Source organism: Orcinus orca, chromosome 9 (genome assembly GCF_937001465.1).
Source record: "Orcinus orca chromosome 9, mOrcOrc1.1, whole genome shotgun sequence".
Lineage (NCBI taxonomy): Eukaryota > Metazoa > Chordata > Mammalia > Artiodactyla > Delphinidae > Orcinus > Orcinus orca.
In genome coordinates, this window is record NC_064567.1 from 74,609,948 (window position 1) to 74,632,153 (window position 22,206).

Sequence of the window (22,206 nt, forward strand, 5' to 3'; positions counted from 1 at the left end):
TTTTAGTTATAAAAGATTCACCTGATTCCTTCATTCAACAAATTTTTTTCTGAGAGCTGATCATGTACTAAATACTTTTACAGGGAGTGCGATACAGTGATAAATAAAACAAAGTCCCTGCCTTCCAGAAGCTTCCATTCTAGTGAGAGAGATGGTCAATGAACATGCATGCAAATAGATAAATTATATCAGCTAGTGCTAAATGCTAAATTTATACATTTACTTTTTATAAAATTAAATCAGGCATGAGCTATCAAGCCATGAAAAGACATGGAGGAAACTTAAATGCATGTTACTAAGTGAAAGAGATCATCTGAAAAGGCTACCTACTGTGTGATTCCAATAACATGACATTCTAGAAAACACAAACCTGTGGAAACAGTAAAAGGATCAGTGGTTGCCAGGGGTTGGGAGAAGAAAGGGAGGCATAGGTGGAATACAGAGGATGTTTAGGGTAGTGAAACTATTCTGTATACTGTAATGGCAGGTACATGTCATACATCTGTCAAAAACCATAGAATGTACAGTACCAAGAGTGACCCCTAATGTAAACTATGGATTTGGGGTGATAATAATGTGTCTCTGTAGGTTCATTGATTGTAGCAAATTTACCACTCTGGGGCAGGATGCTGATAATGGGGGAGGTTGAGGGGTCGGGGGTTGAGATTACATTCGGCAAATTTTGCTGTGAACCTACAAATGCTCTGAAAACTGAAGTCTGTTCTTTAAAGAAAAACAAAAAAAAACAGGTAAGGGCAAACAGTGAAAAGGGGTGGGGATTATTTTGAACTGATTCTCATTGGCCCCTTAGCAAATAATTTTTATTTTAAAGTGTTTTCAGAAGATAAAATTACTTCCACAAAATTAAAGTACTTTGTCTTTTAATGTTTTTTAACAACACCAAATATAGAAGGAACTGTGAGCAAAGGAGTCCTGTAGAAGATTAACGAATAGTAAAAATTATGGGAGGGTAAGGAAAGTTAGGTGTGATAGTTAATTTTGTGTCAACTTGACTGGGCCACAGGGTGCCCAGATATTTGGTTAAACATTATTCTGGGTGTGTCTGTGAAAGTGTTTCTGAATGAGACTAACATTTGAATTGGTAGACTTAATGAAGCAGATTGCCCTCCCCAAAGTGGTAGGCCTCATCCAATGTATGGAAGGCTGGAATACAACAAAAAGGCTGAGTAAGGCAGAGTTCACTCTCCCTTTCTGCCTGAATGCTTGAGCTGGGACACCGGTCTTCTCCTGCCCTCAGATTGGAATTTAGAACCTTTCCTAAAAGCATGAGTTTTGGAATCCGACAGACTTAGATTTGAATCTAGCTTTGCTACCTCCTAGTTGTGTGATCATAGGTGAGTTAACTGACCTCTCTGAACTTTACTGTCCCATCTATATAATGTAGATTATTGATTTGTATGAATGGATTTGTTCAACAAATGTTTCTTAGCCATCTCCTATGTGCCAGGTGCCAGAGACATGAAGATGAACAAGATAAAGTCCTCTACTCTAACAGAAGTGCCCACTCTCCTGGGGAGACACACATAAACCCTCATTCTAATACCATATAATAATTCAAATAGACATATAGAGAATGGTGGCATCTCACCCGTAGTAGAGGCATCTAGTGCTCACCTATGTTCCATTTCCCTTCCTTCCAGCCCCATGAGAGGATTACACTTCTGTCCCCTTGCAGCTAGGCAGGGCTATGTAACAAGGCTTGCCAGTGGGCTGAAAAAGGGAGTAACATGGTTACCTCTGGGTCAATACATTTAACTTCCAGCGTGACGCTCTCAGTACTCTCTTCTCCTGCCACATCAACCAGAGAAGCCAAGTGTTCTGGATGGTACAATTACAGGATGGTGGAGTCTCCATCAGCAGGTCACTGAGGGGAACTCCCAACAGAATGACCCAGACCTAAAGCAGACTTTGACCAAACAATAAACTTGTGTTAAGCCACTGAGACTGTGGCTTATAAGTTACTATGGCATGATCTAGCCACACTCATTCATAAACCAACCTGCAAAAGGCATTCTGAAAGAGCCAGAGACTAACAGAGTGCTAAGTGATGAGTGAGAGAAGAGCCAGGGGAAGAGTTGAGAAAGAATCAGCACAACAGAGAGGAAGGCAGAGCAAATGCTTGGAGGGTTGCAGTGGCCTGGGAAGGTGGGTAACAGCAAATAGTCTGGCGGTGCTAGAATGCAAAGCGAGAAGGAGAGGGCATAAGAGAGACAGAGGAAGTAGGCAAGACCAAACTGTGGAGGGCCTCGTGGGCCACGTTAATAGCTTGGCCTTAACCTGGAGGAGATGAGAGCCATGCAGGGCTTCTAAGCAAAGGAATGACATACTCATCTGTGGTTATGTAGAGGAGGGATCAGGGCAGGACTAGAGGCAGGAGACCAAGATGAAACTAAACAACTTATGGAAAGTACCTACTGTAGTACCTGCCAGACAGAAGTACAGCACTTCCCTTTTCCCTTCCCCTGCTCATATATTAATGTAGTTTTAGAAACTAGCCAACCCTGTAGCTTAGCGATCTTACTTTTAGGACATTTTAGAAATAAATGTGGGGCTTCCCTGGTGGCGCAGTGGTTGGGAATCTGCCTGCCAATGCAGGGGATGCGGGTTTGAGCCCTGGTCCGGGAGGATCCTGCATGCCGCGGAGCAGCTGAGCCCAGGCACCACAACTACTGAGCCTGCTCTCTAGAGCCCGGGAGCCACAACTACTGAAGCCCACGCACCTAGAGCCCGTGCTCCGCAACGGGAGAAGCCACCGCAATGAGAGGCCCATGCACCACAACGAAGAGTAGCCCACACTCGCTGCTCCTAGAGGGAGCCTGCGCGCAGCAAGAGATCCAACTCAGCCAAAAATAAATAAATAAATAAATAAATTTATTTTTTAAAAAAAAGAAATAAATTCTTCATTCTGTAAGAATGTATGTATAAGGATGTCTCCTGCAATCTTGCCTATAGAATTAGAGTGTTCATCAAGATGTTCATCCAGAAGAAATTGGTTGAACCTAGAGATTATCAATACTAAGCGAAGTAAGTTAGAAAGAGAAAGGTAAATACCATATGATACCACTTATATGTGGAATCTAAAATATGATACAAATCAACATACCTACAAAACAAAAACAGACTCACAGATATAGAGAACAGACTTATGGTTGCCATGGAGAGGGGAGGGGATGAAAGGAACGGAAGTTTGGGATTAGCAGAGGCAAACTATTATGTATGTATAGCGTGGATAAACAATAAGGTCCTACTGTACAGCACAGGGAACTATATTCAATATCCTGTGACAAACCATAATGGAAAAGAGTATGAAAAAGAATATATATATGTATAACTGAGTCACTTTGCTGTAAAGAAGAAATTAACACAACATTGTAATCCCCTACACTTCAATAAAATTAAAAAAAAAAAAGAAATTGGTTGAATAAATCATGAAACATTCTATAGTACCTATTATTAAAAAGAAAAAAAGCTACGTTAACTGACCTAGATGGGGTATTCATGACATAGAGTTAAGTGAGAAAAACAAGTTGCAGGGTAATGTGCATTGTATGATTTCATCACTTTAAAAAATAAATGAATAGGTAACTCAACCCTGTATGTGTAATTTGGGTGCCTGTTTGTATCCACTCATGTGAGCCCGTGGCAGGCAACACCGCTATTAACAGTGGTCATCTCAGTATGCTGACAGTCTTGCTGTAGTTACAATTAATGTTTGTTAGTTTCATAATTTATTTTTTAATTAATAGAGAAATGAAAAGAAAGACACTATCCTGGAGAACTGGAACTGGTAGGGCTCTTCTGAAGTGATTGTCAGCAGTTGCAAAGGCAGAAAAACCAATTTTCCAGTCAGAAAACCAAGCCAACCTCTTCTGGCTGAAGTTTCCTCTTCCCACTGGAATGTAATTGTTTTTAAATTGAATGCCATACCTTGAGCTCTCTGTGATTACTAATTCCAATGGATTGGACCCAGACTCTCAGGGGATTTAAACAGATCCAGACCTTCAACGCTAATTACTCTGTGAGAGGAAGCCCTGTTCACTTTAAGGAAATGAATGAGGCTTCCCATCAGGATAAGCAAATTACTTTGGGCTGTGGGGAAAAGGCAACCAACCTTCCAAAAGATTTGTTGGCCTTAAAAAACCAAGAGCATAGAGAGGAAGGCCAAGCAGGAAGGCATGGCAGGAGCTTCAGATATGCCAGTGGGAAAGTCAGATTAGGACTAAAATGCTTTCACTGGATTTGGCAACAAGGAAGTCACTAGGGGCTACAGCTGTTCAGGGTGGAAGCCGACAGACTATCTCCAAAGCAAAGTAGGCAGCATTACTAGCATTCCGAAAGATCCAGGAACCAAGGGGTATCTTAAGTGAACTTTAAAGGAGGTAAAAGTAAATTTCATTTAACTAATATCTTTCTGAATATCAAAGTAGTACATGACCAATTTAGATAACCTGGAAAACAAAGTACAAAGAGGGAAAAAAGTACCACTTATTCCACCTTCCAGAGAGACCTACATTTTTCCTGTGTATGTGTATTTACATCAGGGTGTGGATGAGAATAGCTCATCTTGTCATGTGACAAACATAGTCTGTATTGGCTCAACACTTTGAAAACCTATTACTTAAAGATACTTGAGAAAAATTTAGAAGGATGCTCTTATAAATTGGAGTATACTAAACCTTTTTATATATGTCACAAAATACAGAAAGAAAGGATATAATGTTTGCTCTATAAAAATCTAAATTTTCTGCCTGGCAAAAGAAAAACACACTATAAACTAATATAAAGATAATTATAAAATAAAAATACACATGAAGAACAAAAGTTTACCTTTTGGAGTATATCAAGAGCTCCTTCAAATCAATATGAAAAGGATCAAAAAACAACAGAAAATCAAACAAAGGATATAAACGTAGAGTTCGTAGAAAATGACATAAACATGGTTCTCAAATAGCTTTCCAGATGGTCCATCTTACTTATAATAAGAGAGATGCAAATTAAAACTACACTGAGACATGTTTTTCCCTCATCAGTCTGGGAAAGATCAAGACTGATAGCATCACGTGCTGACAACAGTATGAGAAACAGGTGTTCTCACACCTTGCTGGAGGGAGGGTTAAATGGGTACAGCCTCTATCTGTCTCTAGCAAAATTGCCCATATCCTTTGAGTAACCAACTCCATTTCTAGGAAACTATCCCATTATACACTCACGTGTGTGAAATCACTCATGAAAAAAATTATTCACTGTAGTTTTATCTGTAATAACCAAAGATTGGAAACAACCTAAAATTCCATCAGTGGGGAACTGGTTAATAAATGGAATACGAGGGGTAAGAGGAAGGAGGCAGCCCTGTATCTCCCACAAAGGAATGATTGCTAAAACACGTTCAATAAAGAAAGCAAGGAGCAGAACATTGTCATCCGTGCACCACCATTTAAGTAGAAGAATAAAATTAAATCATGAGAAATATTGGGACTTCCCTGGCGGTCCAGTGGTTAAGACTCCACGCTTCCACTACACGGGGCATGGACTTGATCCCTAGTCGGGGAACTAAGATCCCACATAACACATGGCAGGGCCAAAAAAAAGATGATGGGAAATAAGAACACTTTGTTTATCAGTGTATGTTTGGAGTATTTCTGGAAGGAATCACCAAAAAAAAAACCTAGTAGAAGTAGTTACCCCTAAAGAGGTAAGCTAGTTGGCTCAAGTGATGTGGAAGTGACTTCTTTTTCACTGAGTATCCTTTAGAACCTTTTGAATTTCATGCCATGGCTATGTGTTACCCATGCAAAAAAAAAAAAAAAAGTAAAAATATAATATTTTAAAACAAAATGAAATCTATAAGCCACTTTATGGTCTTTATTTTCTGGTGGCCATTTCTATTTTTTTCACTGTCTTCCTTCTTTGTGCTTTGTCTACCTTGATCCTTTTCTCTGTTTCCCTTCTTTCCCTTGCCATACCTCTGTTAAATACAACAACTAAAAATAAATAAATAAATAAAATTTTAAAAAATTAGCATCTGCTGACAATTTAGTATATACCAACAACCCTGCTTTACGGGTGTGACTTCATTTAATTCCCACAACCACCGTGAGAAGGAAAGTTGTCTTTGCCGCAGTTTACAAATGAGGAAACTCAGGCACAGGGAACGGAAGTGCTTTGCCCAAAGCCATGTGAGCAGTAAATTGATGGGGCTGGGATTTAAACCAAGTCTGTCTGTGAAATCCATGCTTCTTTTAGTAAAACAGTACTGCCTGCAATATGGAACAAATATCCATCCATATATATTTTTAAATTGTTGGATAAAGCATTATAGTCTTTGATTTAAAAATCAAGTGAGGGACTTCCCTGGTGGTCCAGTGGTAAAGAATCTGTCTTACAATGCAGGGGATGCAGGTTCGATCCCTGGTCAGAAAACTAAGATCCCACATGACGTGGAGCAACTAACCTGGCATGTCACAACTACTGAGCTCACGCACCTCAACTAGAGAGCCTGCATCCTACAAACTACAGAGCCTACGCACTCTGGAACCCGCACGCCACACCCACAGAGCCCACGCACCCTGGGGCCTGCGCACCACAACTAGAGAAGAGAAAACCCACAAGCCATAACTAAAGAGAAGTCCACACGCCATAACAAAGAGCCTGAGTGCTGCAATGTCTCAACGAAGATCCCGCGTGCTGCAACTAAGACCCAACGCAGCCAAAAGTAAATTAAATAAATAAATAAATATTTTTTAAAAAATAAAAATCAAGTGAGCATAATATTTTATATGACTTTTAAAAAGCACACCTACAAAGAAAATTTCACAAATTAAACTGTTTTTTATTTCTAAACACTTGATGATTATTTTTGACAAGTCATTTGAAAGGAGAACTCACCTCTCACTCACTTATCAGCCCTGAGCACCTAGTGCTTAAAACTGTGCTATTCATTGGCATTGAAAGATGAAGCCCTCAAGAAATTCTCAGTCATTCCTGGTTGGGGAACAAAGATCCTGCAAACCGAGTGGTGCAGATGAAAAGAAAGAAAGGAAGGAAGGAAGGGAGGGAGGGAACGAGGAAGGGAGGGAGGAAGGAAGGGAGGGAGGGAGGAAGAAGGAAGGAAGGAAGGAAGGAAGAAATTCTCAGTCAATTGCAGAGAAAGCAATAGTAATGTTTATCTGCCCCTCTAATGTGCCAGGCAGCATGCTAAGCACTTTACATAGGTTCCAACAACTGTATAACAGAAGGTGCAATTTCTACCCCCCATTTTGTAAATGAGAAAAATGAAAACTGGATGGTCAATAACTTCCCAGCTGACCACAGCTTGCAGAGTACAGAACAGTAATTTGAACCCAGGCAGTTTGGCTCCAGAGCCTGTGCCATCACGACACTGCCTGGAAACTGATCGGTACAGTAACTGACACTGCAGGAGAACCCAGAGGAGAACCCTCACTATTCCTGGAAATGGGTCAGCAAAGGCTTCCCGGAGGATCAAGGCATGGTCTGAGTCTTAGTGGAAGTTCAGAACAGAGAGACGTCATGGCATCTGCAAGATGTCATTCTACCCTGCACTGCAACTGTTATGAAAAGACTTACATCCTTTGGAGAGAAGGGGGAAATTGTAGCCTAGAGCCTAATGTGACCTGCCTGGGAGCTGTGCCATGTAGTGAAACCGAGTTTCTGTCAGGGAATTTTATGTTTTACTCAATATTCTGAAGTTTGGCTATGACACAGTCAAGTATCAACACGTTCCAGTCATCAGGCGGGTTCTGTTAGAAGGCAGTAGGGGTTGGATTTAATGGCACTGTTTGTTTTCCTAACGCAATGTCCTAGAAATATGCAACAGAACTGTAGCGGAGATGAATCAAAAGAAGGATGCAGTACAATAAGATGCAATGCCAAGAATAACAGAAGTGATTCCTTGTGACTCTGGTAGTTAAGAGCAAAAGTTATGACATAAGCAGCAATCTTTGGGGACCCTACGAATGCTTCAGAGCTTTCTTCATCCTGTCCACTAAATGCCCCAGAGCAAGAATCTTGATTCATCGGCTCTGGTTGAGATGGAACAGTGACAAAGCAGAGACCCCTAAGCCCACGGGCTGCCGCCTTGCTGTGTCTAATTCTCTCAAAGTGACCAGTCTTCAGTCCCTAACTTGGCCATGGCTCAAGAGCCTGGCTCAGGGTCTGCCCTGATCCACTAAGGCATGAGCCAGTACCTGGCTGGGGAAACACAAGGGTATCTAACACTGTAGAACAAACATTCTGCCCTGTGCACATCTTTACTCTCCCAAACTCAGCTTGTAGTCTGTGTCAACTTGTTTATAGATACAGCAGCCTTCATTTGGGGACATAGGAGCAGCATGCTTTGACCAGAACAATTTCTTTCCTTAAAAAGCTTTATGGCCAATTGCCTTTGAAATGTAAACTTAAATAACCTTTGATGTATGCTTTCCCTATACCCCCTACATAGTACCCATATAATAACCAGTCTCTAGATTGCATTGATTTTGGCCTTTAAAATATCATTCTATCCCCTTAGGCCCACAGGCGGGCTGGAAGATATTTAATAACTAGCTTTCGGGGGGCCCTGGTTTCTAGCATTTGCCAATTTCCATAGTGTAACCACTACTGCCCTGTCTAATATAAATCAATTCCTATTGATTCCCAACAGGAATCACTGAAGGCAGAGTGAGGAGGAGAGGAACATAGTTGGCTCCTTTGAGGCTGAACCATCACACCTCTGCCTGGGCTCCATGCTGTTCTTGTGCTGAGATGGTTCCTCAACAGCCTTCAAACCCACCTTCCCTCTCCAATCCCCTGGGGACTTCTTCCTGTTCATTAAGATTAAACACTTCCATCACGTCACTGCCCTCCTCAAACTATCTTCCTGGCTCCCTATTCCCTTCACTTCCCCCTAGCTTTCAGAACCACCCTCCACAATCTTGTCTACAAACAAGGATTGTTAGGTTTAACCAATAAAAATACAAGATGCCCAATTAAATCTGACTTTCAAATGAACAAGGAATACATTTATAGCATAAGTATGCTCCATGCAATATTTGGAATATATTCATACTCAAAAATAATCTGTCGTATATCTGAAATTTATCTGGGCATCCTGTATTTTACCTGGCAACACTACACCTAACATAACCACCACATCTTACTTCTCCTCCCAAACACCAGGAAGCTTCTTCACAGTTCCAGGAGCCTGCATGATCTCAGGTATGTCATTTAATGTCTCTGAGTTTCAGTTTCCTCATCCATAAAATGAAGCTAATAGTTGCCAGTTCTATAGAGTGGAATTTAAATGAACTAATGTGTGTAAAGCATCTAGGCCAGTACTTAGCATTCAACAAATATCTGATTGATCCCCCCCACCACCACCATGTCAATCCTCAATTACTTGAAATACCTTAGAAGGAAAACTATACTGTGGTTATGGAATCCAAGGGCCAGGAGTCCTCCTAGGACATCGCCCTGTATATCCAAACTCTCCCAAATAGGTGCTTCTGATTGTATTTTTAAAGAAATCAGCAGCTGCGGTTGGGGTTAGGGCATGCTGAAATACCCAGTAGCAGCCAATTCCAGCATCTCAGAGTCCGCAGGAGAGACCAGGGCTGTCTACCTCTTACCCAAACACATCCCCCAACCATCATCAAGGGAGGGCATCTTCTTTGCGGTAGGTCTAAGTTTCAGCTCCCACAGGAAATGCAGTTTCCTTGCACAAGCAACACAATCCCAATAGGTGGAAACACAACCAGAACTGGAGTTGGAAAGGGGAGAAATGTTGCAAGACTATAAACTCCTTATCAAGATGTACATTTTTCTTTCTCTGTAGAACAGACCCCTGTAAGGAATCTCAAGGTACTAGGGGAAATGAGCCACACAAGATGAGAAGAGATGATGACACCACCACCTTTGATGACTCCCCAGGCATCCTAAAACCAAGAGCAATGAGCTACTGCTTGATGCCGTGCACAAGGGCCAACCGCAGCTTGGCTATGTCAAATTACCAGAAACAGATAAAAAGCAAGCATCGGTCGAACTGCGAATTTCACTTTCATGATGCCAAATAATCAGCACGACTTACTGATTTACAGATTACGTTACTCCACAAACAATTGATAAGTTAACCCCCTGGGAAACTCAGTGAATGTCTTAAATACATCTTATCCCCATTAAGATATGAACTCTTTTTCCAGGGAACAGGGAACAGTGTGCATCTGCAGCAGTCATCAATAAACCTCACTTGATGTTTCCCTTCACAATTCTGACTGGTTTAGCTGTAGCCATGGTTTACACCATCTTTACTCAGAGAATAGCCCAGAATGTTATGCATTCAAAGCAGTATAAAAAAAAAAAGAAAAGCAGGGGGGGCTTCCCTGGTGGCGCAGTGGTTGAGAGTCCACCTGCCAATTAAGGGGACACGGGTTCGTGCCTCGGTCCGGGAAGATCCCACATGCCGCGGAGTGGCTGGGCCCGTGAGCCATGGCCGCTGAGCCTGTGCGTCCGGAGCCTGTGCTCCGCAACAGGAGAGGCCACAACAACAGTGAGAGGCCCGCGTACCGCAAAAAAAAAAAAAAAAAAAAAGCAGGTTATAAAACACTATGTATGGTATGGCATTTTGCTATTTCCCATACACTGATAGATGTATAACTATCAATGTATAAATGACAAGAGTGACTACAGCATAATCAATGATTACCCCTGGGTGATAAGATTATTGTGCAATTTTTTTTTGCCTATCTCTATTTTCTCAATTTTCTACATTGAACATGTATTACTTGGGTAATTTTTTTTAAGTTAAAAACAAATTGGGATTTCCGTGGTGGCGTAGCGGATAAGGCTCCACGCTCCCAATGCAGGGGGCCAGGGTTCGACCCCTGGTCAGGGAACTAGATCCCACATGCGTGCCACAACTAAGAGTTTGCATGCCACAACTAAGAAGCCCTGGAGCCGCAACTAAGGAGCCCGCCTGCTGCAACTAAGACCCAGCACAATGAAATAAATTTTTTTAAGTTAAATTTTAAAATTGTTAAAATTTTAAAATCTGTTCCTGCTTATATGATAACTAAGAAATCTGCTACCTCCTTGCACTGATATGTCTGAGCTTTGGCGTCTTCCAAATCAGTTTAGTCTGCCTGAGGCCACAAAGATCCAGGGCATGTCAAAATGGGTGGCACCCCAACCAGCCACAGCAGGTCTTTGGGTGTGAACTAGAAGACAGAATCAGACTTTTGGACTTTCAAGAACTATTTCTTATTTAGAGTTTCCCACTCCTATATTCCATTAAGGCTCTGGATTATTAAGCATAGCTAATGTACATCCATGGAATCACAGAATGCTGGAGCGAGGAGGGAATTTACAGAAATCTCTCTAATGGAGCCCTGAGATGGGAGAGTACTTTGCCCCAGATCCTCCAGCTGGCCAAAGGATTTTGCTGGTAGCAAAAAGCCCCAAGTTCCTTTTGAATCCTGCAATCTAAGACAAGCCAGGAAGGCCAGAGGGATCTTTACACGCCTGGCCAACAGAGTGGCCGTGCAGTATCAGATGGAAAAAGCCCAGAACCTAAATCTCTTCTGACACCTAACTGGGGCCACAGTGAACAAATTTAACACAGAGAAAGGAATATATATTACAGCTTCTTTGCTGATTGTCCTTGGACAAGAGAATCTGAGGCAGTTAGCAGCAATTGCTTAAGTACCAAGACTCCAAACAAACCTCTGGGGATGCAGTCTTCCTTTCTAAAAGTTCATCACCTCCCAAGAAAAGTATCACCAAAATACAGTTTCAAATGCCAGAGTGGAGAACACCATTTCCATGCATCCAAGTATAGTAGATCATGCCTTTCCTCCTGTCACCACCTCTCACCCACAGGAAAGTAGCACATAAGAAACATGACCCCCAGAGTGGGTCATCATCCCACGGAGCCCTTGAGAAACACAATACTTGTGCTCAGACACAGACCACTGTGGAGACCCCACAGCACAGGGGGAGCTACAGGCCTGGCAGACCAAAGTGATAGCAGACCACAAGCCCAGCTTCCTGAGTCCCAAGGCCTCTCTAAGGCCACAGTGAGGACAGCACCCCCTGAAGCTGTGGCTACGGTCTGCAGGTCAAGGACTCTGCACTACATTTACTCACACCTATACGTAGGTACATAGAACTCAATAGCTTGAAGAAATTACCTGTGATTCTTTGACCTGCTTACCTGGATCTGACTTCTTCTGTAATATTTTTAATCAATCCAGGTGGACCTTCCTTCAGGAATAATAAACCCCAATGGCTCAGTTACAGAGTGTTCAACATGTCCAAAGCATATCATGGAAATTATTCCACCATGAAGACTAAAGAAACTTTCCCTGCCTTCTGGATTCAGCTTGCTGAGGAGAACACACATGAGGTGTAGTTCAGAGAGACAAAGACGTTCTCTGTTTTTGCAAATAAGTAGCCAAAAGGGCAGGGAAGAGAGGTAAAATACGTCAGAGCCAGGCCCGCAGAATCCCCTGGTCTTACCATTACTTGTGATGCTTTCAAATGGGTTAATAGTACCTTAATTTTGAGGAAAAAAGAGTGGAAGGAACCAGCCAGTGGTTTTGCATGCTTAGTTTCTGTCTATGACACTGAACTCAAGAGAACTGAGACCTTTGGAGAAACCAAAGATGGTTCAAATGACTCAGAATAAATTAACTCGGTGCTCCTTGCTGATAAGTTGAAGTGTCCTAACTGTAAAGCAGAACCAGCAGCCACCAACACAGAAGGCCTACCCCACAGATAGAAAAGAGATAAAGCACTGAAACTCAGCCAGAGGGAACCTCCCCAGCCCTGCCACGCAGGGTTGTGGGGTTCCTTCGGGACCAGCCAAATAAGATGGCATCACCAACCCAGCTGCTCGGGCACTCTCTTCCAGGCCTGGAGACCAGAGGAAAGGGGATGTGGGGAGAGGGCTGGTCCCCAAGGAAGGGGAGTCTTCCCCAAGGAAGGGAAGTTGTCTCAGGAGAAGCCACTTCCCTCCTAAAATGCATGGGATTTTCCACTTCAGCAGGGGACGGTAACTCAGCACATAGCAAAACAACGAGGGCGCAGGACAGATGACCTCCCTGCACAGTTGTGGATCAGAATCCCAGCACAGCAGTCGTGCCCCTTCCTAACAGAGGGAGAGCTACACCCAACCCCAGCACACCTTTGCCCTCCAAAAAGCTGAGGCCAGACCAAGAAGTCTCTGGGAACTACAAAAGGACACCAGAGCTGAGGTTGTGAGGGCCAGGACTGAGACTGGGCCAGCCTGGGAACTGCCCAGAGCTTTGGTCTCCAGGCCTGGCTGCCCTCCAAGAGCAGCCAGCCCTTTCCAACTAGACATACCACATGTCCCTAATATTCTCTCTCCAAGTAATACAACCACTTTTCTCAAAGCAAAGACATTTCCCAGAGCCTTACAGGCCTGGCTGATATCTGCTGAGTAGGACTCAGTCCCAGAAGGAGCTGTTAAATAACCCACGGTTTCAGTTTATAGACTTCTTATGACTTAGTGACAAGTGAAACAACATTCTGACAGCAACTGCAAGTTCCCTAGCACCCGGTGACTTCTCTTTTTTCTTGGGATACTCCCTCCTGCTAAATCACAGAACCAACCCACCCCTACCCACCGGAATAAAGACAGAGGAGCGCAACCCCACATTTTAACCTATGAGATGCGGACATCACCTCTTCTTCTGAGAGCTTAACACTGATTGGAAGTTACTTTTTCCCCTTCACCTCGAATGCGGTGATGGACTCTCTGAACTGGACTCTACAACATGTAGGAGGGCAGTCATGGGCAGTAATTGTGAGGGGCACAGACAGGACCAGCCAGCCCTAGATAAGGGTAGAGGAAGCAAAGCTACCCTGGTTTTCGTTCTTCCTCCCCAGATACTCCCATTCGTGAGACCTCTCTTGGTCTCAGCTGGTAGTCACTTCAAATTACTGATGGTGCAATCCAGTAGTTCAGGTTATTAGTTAATCAAGCTGACAGCGAGGCCTCTCCTGGCCATTTGTACCTATTAAAATATGAGGGATGAGCTCAAGAGGAAAATCCACTGAGATCCAAAGGAAGGAAGCTATCATGGTGGAGCTACAGATGCTGCATTCATGCTTTGGAGCAAAGGAGAGCCCTTTTCTCCCATAAGCAAATGCCAGCCCAAGGCCAGGATATTACTAAAGACCCTAGATGCCAGCAATGTGCAAGGTGGTGGCAGTGTCCTCCAATCTCGCCACACACATGCATTCCTACCATCACACTATTTGCCCTTGCCTGGTTGCCAGAGCACAAGATCTGTGATTAAGTCAGGCCCCCTCACACTCGAGGGCCACGTTCAAAATTTTGAATAATGATGATGACCATGGACAGGGAAGGCTGGGAGCTTCTGTCATAAAAACACTTAGCAGAAAGCCTTGAAAACAGTGTAGCAGCAAGACACAAGCTGGGCTCATTATCTAAATTGAGAGACCAGGTTTGGGGGTCTTAATGGTCTTAAAAAAAAATAGAGAGAGAGAGAGGAAATCACTTCTTTTTTCTTCATCTTCCACTTAACTTTCAACAAAACATGGAGTCTCCTTTCAGAGGAAAAATGACTGGGAGACCAGCTGACCACTGCCATGGTAGTCTGGCTCATTCATAAGCAAGACTCCACGTGGACGGCCTGACAGAGCTGAGCTGGAAGAGTTTTCTCCAAGGCAGAGACCCCAAGCCTAGGAACGTTACAAAGAGCAAGTGTTAATTGCAGGATTACTATGCTCCAGGGATTTTTCACACTTCATCTCTCTCAGTCTTCACCACAGCAATGTGGGAAGAACTATTATTATCCCAGTTTTATAGATGAGCAACCAAGGGCACAGATCCTTGGGGTTTCTTAGCCAGGGTCAAACAGCAAGTGGCAGAGCTGGGCTTTAAACCCGAGCTGTGTGAACTCAAGAGTCCGTGCTCTGCCATGTGCCTACCCATAGGGATTCGCCTAGGTGGCATCTAGACAATGGGAAATTGCAGTGTGTATATCTTTGTGCACAAGTGTGTGTATGTCTACACTACACGATAATGTAAATACAGAGGTGAGTACCTAGGTAGCAAAGAAAACCTTACCCAGATTAGGGTACCAGAGGATTTAGCTGAAAACACCGTGGGTCAGGTGCTACCTCTGGGGAGAGAAGCTGGAGGAAGGAGACTTTCTTTTCCCTGTATGCCCTGATGTTCTGTTCAAACATTTTATCAGGCACATGTACTTCCTATTTTAAAAACTTTTAATTAAAAAGAAAACTCTGTATGTTGTTGAGTCGCTAAGTCTTTGAAATTTACTGAGTCGTATTTTCTAAAAAATAGAAAAGTGAGAAGAAGCAGTCCCGCACTACAGAGGCCTAGCACACGCATCGCAGGGGAGCCGGAGAGGTGGCTTCGTTCAGTTCAGGAGGCTTGGCTGCGGGTGTCTGAGTTGCTCAAGACGCAAGAGCACTAAAAGCGAAACCATTCGGCCAACCTCTCCCATTTTCATTTTCAAACTCAAAACCCTGCTACCACCACCGCAGGACCTGCCTCTCTGTTTAGAAAGTCAGCGAAAGAATGAATGACCTCACTTTCCCCAACAGGCAGGTCCCAACATGTTGTGCGCAAAACAAAACTTGAGTAAATCGATTCATATTTTAAATACCCTGGCTGAGGTCCTTGTTTTAGCAATCCTGACAAGATCCTCTTTGCAAAGCAAAGAAGCTGATTGTGATGTTAACACTGTGTTATGTAAACAAAAAAAAAATTTTTTTTTTTTTTTTTGGTGCCATACAAGGGTCCTAGTCTCAGCCGAGAACCGATCTTCTGAGCTGTCCGGGTGTTCCGGAGACTGGTGGGGCACCCTGGTATAGACTCCATTTGCATGAAACCAAGGACTCTCTTGTAAGGACTGAGGAAGCCCGTTCAAGTTCAACCCAAATTGGAAGGCTGAGGCATTGGAGGGGAAGCCTGATTCCGAACCTAGAACACTGTTCTACAAGTAGATTCTTCTCAGCCGCTTCTGGATTCAAATCAAGTCATACAGCAGGGGGGTGCTATGAACACAAGATCCAGAAAATGCCACAAGGTCCTCCTTTGACATCCCATCAAAGAGGTGAGTAGTGTTCTCCCCACTTCTGCCCTGAACCCGGTGTGTGTGTCAGTAAATTGAGGACTCCAACAGACCGAGAACCCGCCCAGGGTCCTCAGGGCTCCCCATGGGAGCAGGGTCACCCTGTGGCCAGTGGAGCGACACGACAACCCCCATGGCACAGAGATCAAAGTCTTCATGGGGAGGATCCCCAAAAGGCCACTGGGGAGTGAGCAGGGCTATCACTGACCTAGCCAAAGTGAGCTGGAGCAGGTGAGGAGGAAGACGGCAGATGCCACGTGGTGGCGAAAACGAGTCATTTACGTATGCACCCACACTGCACCTGGAGACTCCTAGCGACTAGTGCACGAGATTTGGGGGCAGTCAGGCGGTTCAGCCACAGCTGGTCACGGCGAGAGCCCAGGAAAAAAGTACTGCAGAGGGCTCGCAGTATCTTATTTGTAACCCCGGGCCGGTGGGCTGTGCGGTGGTCTGAGGAAACTCCTCTCAGGTTTTTTACAAACACCAATAAACTGGAATACTAAATCCCAGCCAGTTAATCTGGTAATTAAAGTATTTTTTAACCATAGTCAGCCTTAGCTTCCACCCCCGCCCCACCCCCCTGCCACCCCGCGTAAAACTTCGTGCATGATTTCAGCTTTACTTTCCTTCTCAAGACATGCCAATGTGCTGAGTCACTAAAAAAAAAAAAAAAAAAACAGAAAGTAAAGGAAGAGTGATCCAGCTTCTGAAGACTAGCCTTGGTAATGACTTTTTTCCCCTGGTTGTGATTCCTGTGATGCTAAAGGACGTCACATTGCACAATCTTAATAAGGTTTCCAATCAGCCCCACCCGCTCTGGTCCCACCCCCATCCTCCAACAAAGATTTATCAAATGTGGGATTTTCCCATGAGTCTCAATATTAGAGTTTCAACCCCCAATAAATATGAGACCGGGGATGTCTGAGGTTCAGTCTGCCCTCGAGCCCACCAGGAACGAGAAAGAGAGCTCCATTTGCCCTCCAGGAACCCAGCTATGAACTCCCTCTCCACAAGTAAGTGAAGGAAATCCCTCGCCCTGGAACTGGCTGGCAGCCGTGCTGGGCCAGGGAGGCGGTGTGTATCCGCTGCCCCGAGGGCTGGCGGGCGGCCAGCAGCCAGAAGCACAGCTCCCCCAGCGGTGCGGTCTGCTCACTGGCTGCTCTCCCTTCCCTCCGGCACAGTCGCCTTCTCCCTGGGGCTGCTCCTGGTGACGGCTACTGCTTTCCCTACCCCGGGACCCCTGGGAGAAGATTTCAAAGATGATACCACTTCAGACAGACTACTCCTCACCTCTCCAGACAAAACTGAAGCTCTCATTAAGTACATCCTCGGCAAAATCTCCGCAATGAGAAAGGAGGTAGGTAGGCTTGCCTGAGGGTGATGGAGGGCCTGTGTGGGCATCTACTTCCTTGCCCTTGGATGTGGACGGGGGCTCCTGCACTGGGAGGTCTTTGCTGGGTTTGGAGGCAATTTGGATTTGAAGCCAAAGGGGCAGACTGTGTCCTGTAATTTCTCCTCTGCTGCTGGTCCCAGGTAGTTCCTCTTTCTCTTGGACAATCTACAGTGGGGCTGGGATCCATGCTCCCTGGCCCATTCTCAGCTCCACACTTGGTGTGAGCTGAAGGTTACACTGCCTCTCAGGACTTCCTTTTCCACAACCAAAAAATAAGGTCTGTCAATCTTTTTCGTGTTTCGGACTTTGGGAGGATTAAAAATCACCACCTGAAATGACTGTACAGCTTCTCAGGGCAGTCACAGTTCTTTTAGGTGACGCCAGCTCAGTGGTTAGGGATTCCCCAAAGTCATTCTGGCATATAAAATGCATACCTGATAGCCCACTGAAGTGGCAAAATCGTAGGTACGTTAAAGCAGCTCCCAAGCTTTAAATGTAAGGTAGTTTGGCTCTGCTTTGGTAGAAAGGAAAGAATACTGGAGAGGGGATTGGGAGCCCCAAATCTAGTTCTGGTTCTGCTGAACAAGCTTTGTGATCTCGAGCAAATTCTCTACCAACTCTGGGCCCCATCTGTAAAATTATGGAATTGGACTAGATGATCTGAAAGGTCCTTCCAGCTGGGACATTCTATGGCTCAAATTATATTCACCCAATTATCATCAAAATTCCTGTTATTTATTAAGTACCTACTATGTGCCAGGCACTTTATATAGATATTGTGTCTTATCCTCACAGTAAACTTACAGGGGAGGTATTTCATTATCCCCAACTTGGAGAGATAGGGACACTGAGACTTGGAATAGGTCATAAACGTGAAGTCACAGGTGAGGCTCGAATTGAACCCAAGTGTGCTCATCTCCTGTAGACCTTGTTTGCCTGGAGGCTAATGGATTGTGACTTCACTTTTCTTAGAGAGCTTCCTGGCCATGAGGGCCAAAGGGCATCAGCCCTCTAGTGGTGTTTGCTTTAGGGGCACTTATTCGATAACGGTTCTGATATTCTTTCCCAGATGTGTGAGAAGTATGACAAGTGTGAAAACAGCAAGGAGGCACTGGCAGAAAACAACCTGAACCTTCCAAAAATGGCAGAAAAAGACGGATGCTTCCAATCTGGGTTCAATCAGGTACGAATGCAATATGTTCACTTTTAGCTACTCCTTAGTAAAAAGTTCTCCCTCTTGCATGCAGTGTCTGTACACATATAGACCAGGCAGGTAATCAAGAAGGGGATAAACGTGAAGAGCATCATGTAAATTTCATGAGGCGGCCAACTTAAACGCTATTAAAGGCAACTTATTTTTGGACGACTTGGCCAGAGATAGCCCTTCTGTGCTGGAATTTTCACAACAGTCAAATGTTAGGAAACCCCACAGGTCTAGCTAGTTTATCCTGTGTAAGTTGGTCCAGGGACCTTTCTCCTCTTTGGCTGCCCTTGGCAGGATCCAGGCCTATCCTCCCTGCTGAGGTCATTCTCTATACCCTTCTCCTGCCAGACAGTGGCATAACCTCCACTGACTTCTGATTATTTCATAAAAGGAGGTTTCAGCCCTTTTATTTCAAAAAAGGAGCTTTCCGCCCGACATTGACAAGGACAGGAGTGCAGCCAGAGGGAAGAGCATTATGGACAGAATCAGAGGAAGGCCCCTTGCCACAATCTAGCATCTACTGGGCTTTGGGGAAAATGAAGCGGTGCCTCTCACTGTCCAGATATTTTAAATGGGGCAGCTGATGCTGTCCTTAAATAACAGATCTCAAAACATGAGACATGATGCTTTGAGCATCCAAGTGTGATCCTGGAGCACTGCAGCTTCAGCATCATGTCTCAAAACATGATGCTTAAGAAGTACTGGAAGTTCCCTGGAGGGGCAGACAGAGAAGTTATTGAATTAGAGCAATTTTAACTTTTAAAATCGATTACGTCTTCCTAGCAATAACCAGTTTTCCCCCCATCTTTCCTCTTAGGAGACTTGCTTGATGAGAATCACCACCGGTCTTCTGGAGTATCAGATATACCTGGACTACCTCCAGAATGAGTATGAGGGTGATAAGGGAAGCATCGAGGCTGTGCAGATTAGCAGCAAAGCACTGGCCCAGATCCTGAGGCAAAAGGTGGGTGTCTTCTCATCCCTTCACTTGGCTCAAAGAAAGCAGCCTAGACAACTCGGCAGTGCAGAGCCAATTCAAAAGAGATGGCCATGTGTGATGGAAAGGATCTGAGAAATATTTCCTGATAGTTAAAACTTTTTCTTTTTGCTCTCTTCTGCAAAAGACATCAATAGCTGTATTTAAAACTCTGTTAAATGGGGAGGGTTTTAACATCAACTTCTAAGAGCTTAAGAAATAAGAAAAAAATACCTGTAGAGGCAGAAGGAAGCACATTCAACCTCACATAGTGATCCTCATAACAGAACAAAGAGCACAACAATTATTTTAATATTGCCAATTGACATTCGTGTTATTATGGTAGTTTCAACTCCTTTCCCTTACTCTTTTGCCAAAGAGTTAATGCAGAGAAATGGCTGAAGGCTGAAAGAGCAGGTACCAAGAGCTTTGGTCACTACCAGCAAGCCATTCAAGTGCCACATGGTAGAGGCCTGATGGCACAATTTGTGGATAAGCCAAAGTGCAAAGGGAAGGGCCCTGGACTGAGAGGCAGGCACATGGGTGCTAATCCTGCCTCTGCCTTTTCTAAACCAGGGCTAAACCAGGTTGCCCTAAACCAGGGCTTCTCCCACTTTAAGGTGCACACGAGCTTCCTGGAGGATCTTGTTACAATGCGGAGTCTGATTCAGCAGGTCTGGGGTGAGACCTGAGACTCACATTTCTAACAAGGTTCTGGTGAGGCTGCAGTGCTCCAGGATCACACTTGGAGGTACAAGGCCTTCCACAATTACTTAGCTCCATGTGAGTGGGTCCATTGAAAGGCGTTGCCCAGTCCTCTTCAAGCCCTCAGAGCAGTGGACTCTTAACAGATGCGGGATGAATGGGTGAGAGCAAAACCAGAGAAAAGTATTAGAGTTCCCCGAAGAACCTATTAAAATGCCTTTAACTCAAAGTTCTTCATTTATCTATTGAATTCCGACTACGCGCCAGGCACTGTTTAGGATAACAGAAGACACGTAAGATACTATGGCTACCCACGGAATGCTTAAGGTCTAACGGAGACAGAGCAGCAAAAAGATTAGAGCTTAGCTGCTGTGAGCGGGTCCTAAGCTCTGTGGGCTCAGAGGAGAGGCACCTCCCCCTATCTGGGCAAGCCAAGGCAGGTGGCCCCAATCCGCTCCTTCACCCCAATTTGAACATCTTCCCACAGGCCAGAGTGTCTCTCCACTGCAAAAGATCTGTCCGGTATTTAAACAATTCCTTTTGTTTTCTGTTCCCTTCAGGTCAAGAATCCAGATGAAGTAACCACCCCTGACCCAACCACAAATGCCAGCCTGATGAATAATCTGCAGTCGCAGAACGATGACTGGATGAAGAACACAAAGATTATCCTCATCCTGCGAAGCCTTGAGAACTTCCTGCAGTTCAGCCTGAGGGCTATTCGGATCAAGTAGCTGGGGCACCTAAGATTGCTGTAGTTCATGGGCATTCCCTCCTCTTGTCAGAAACCTGTCCACTGGGCACATAACTTATGTTGTTCTCTATGAAGAACTAAAAGTATGAGCGTTAGGACACTATTTTAATTATTTTTAATTTATTGATATTTAAATATGTGATATCGAGTTAATTTATGTAAGTGATATTTATATTTTTATGAAGTGCCTCTTGAAATATTTTATGTACTTGTTTTGAAAAAGTAACATAAGAATGGCTATGCAGCTTGAATACCCTTGCTGTTTCGGAGCCAGATCATTTCTTGGAATGTGTAGGCTTACCTCATAAAAAAATGCTAACTTATACATATTTTTAAAAGAAATATTTATATTGTATTTATATAATGTTTAAACTGTTTTTATACCAATAAAGGCCTTTTTAAAAAATATTAGCAACTAAACCTTTGTGTGTCCTGTGAAGCTTAGTATAAACTAGTTTCCATCGCTACCACCACCACTAAAAAAAAAGGTGCAGTCACCTGGAGAAAGATATGATTGAACACGTACTGAATGTCAGGCACCAAGCTAAATGTGTTGCATGCATCATATTTAATCCTTGCATTTGCATACTTTTCTCTGGATGTGGGAGAGTGATTCCCTCAGTCACCAGCTGGAAGGTAAACCACAGATTTGAAATCCAGGTCTACCTGCCTCCAGGCTCCCTACTCTTAACCTTTAGGTCACACTACCCCCCAGGGAACTGACAGATGATGTAGAAAATCCCAAGAGGATATGCGGAATACATTTAAAGATGCAATCAAAAGCCTTTAACATGGTGCAACCACTTGCAGAAGACACAGCAATGTGCAAGTTTCCAAATAATAACTAGAATTTCCACCTCTCTCCTCTGGGTTCCTCAAACACTGCACAGACCTGTCCATCATAGCACTGACCACATTGTATCACATCTTAAAATGGGTTGATTTTTCTTTCCAGCCAGCATGGGGTTCCTCAAGAAGGCAGACTCTATTGTATTCATCTTTGCATCTGGAGCCCATGGC

At 44.0% G+C, this 22,206-nt stretch overlaps 1 protein-coding gene across 1 annotated transcript; it reads left to right on the plus strand.

Annotated features, from left to right (window-relative positions):
- Positions 1-16,777: 16,777 nt before the first annotated feature.
- On the plus strand, positions 16,778-21,572 carry IL6 (interleukin 6). Its single transcript, XM_049714907.1, is given in 4 exon segments — positions 16,778-17,514; positions 18,620-18,733; positions 19,572-19,718; positions 20,996-21,572. Coding segments are annotated over 4 exon segments (795 nt in total). The 5' UTR covers positions 16,778-17,151; the 3' UTR covers positions 21,167-21,572.
- The last annotated feature ends 634 nt before the right edge of the window (positions 21,573-22,206 follow it).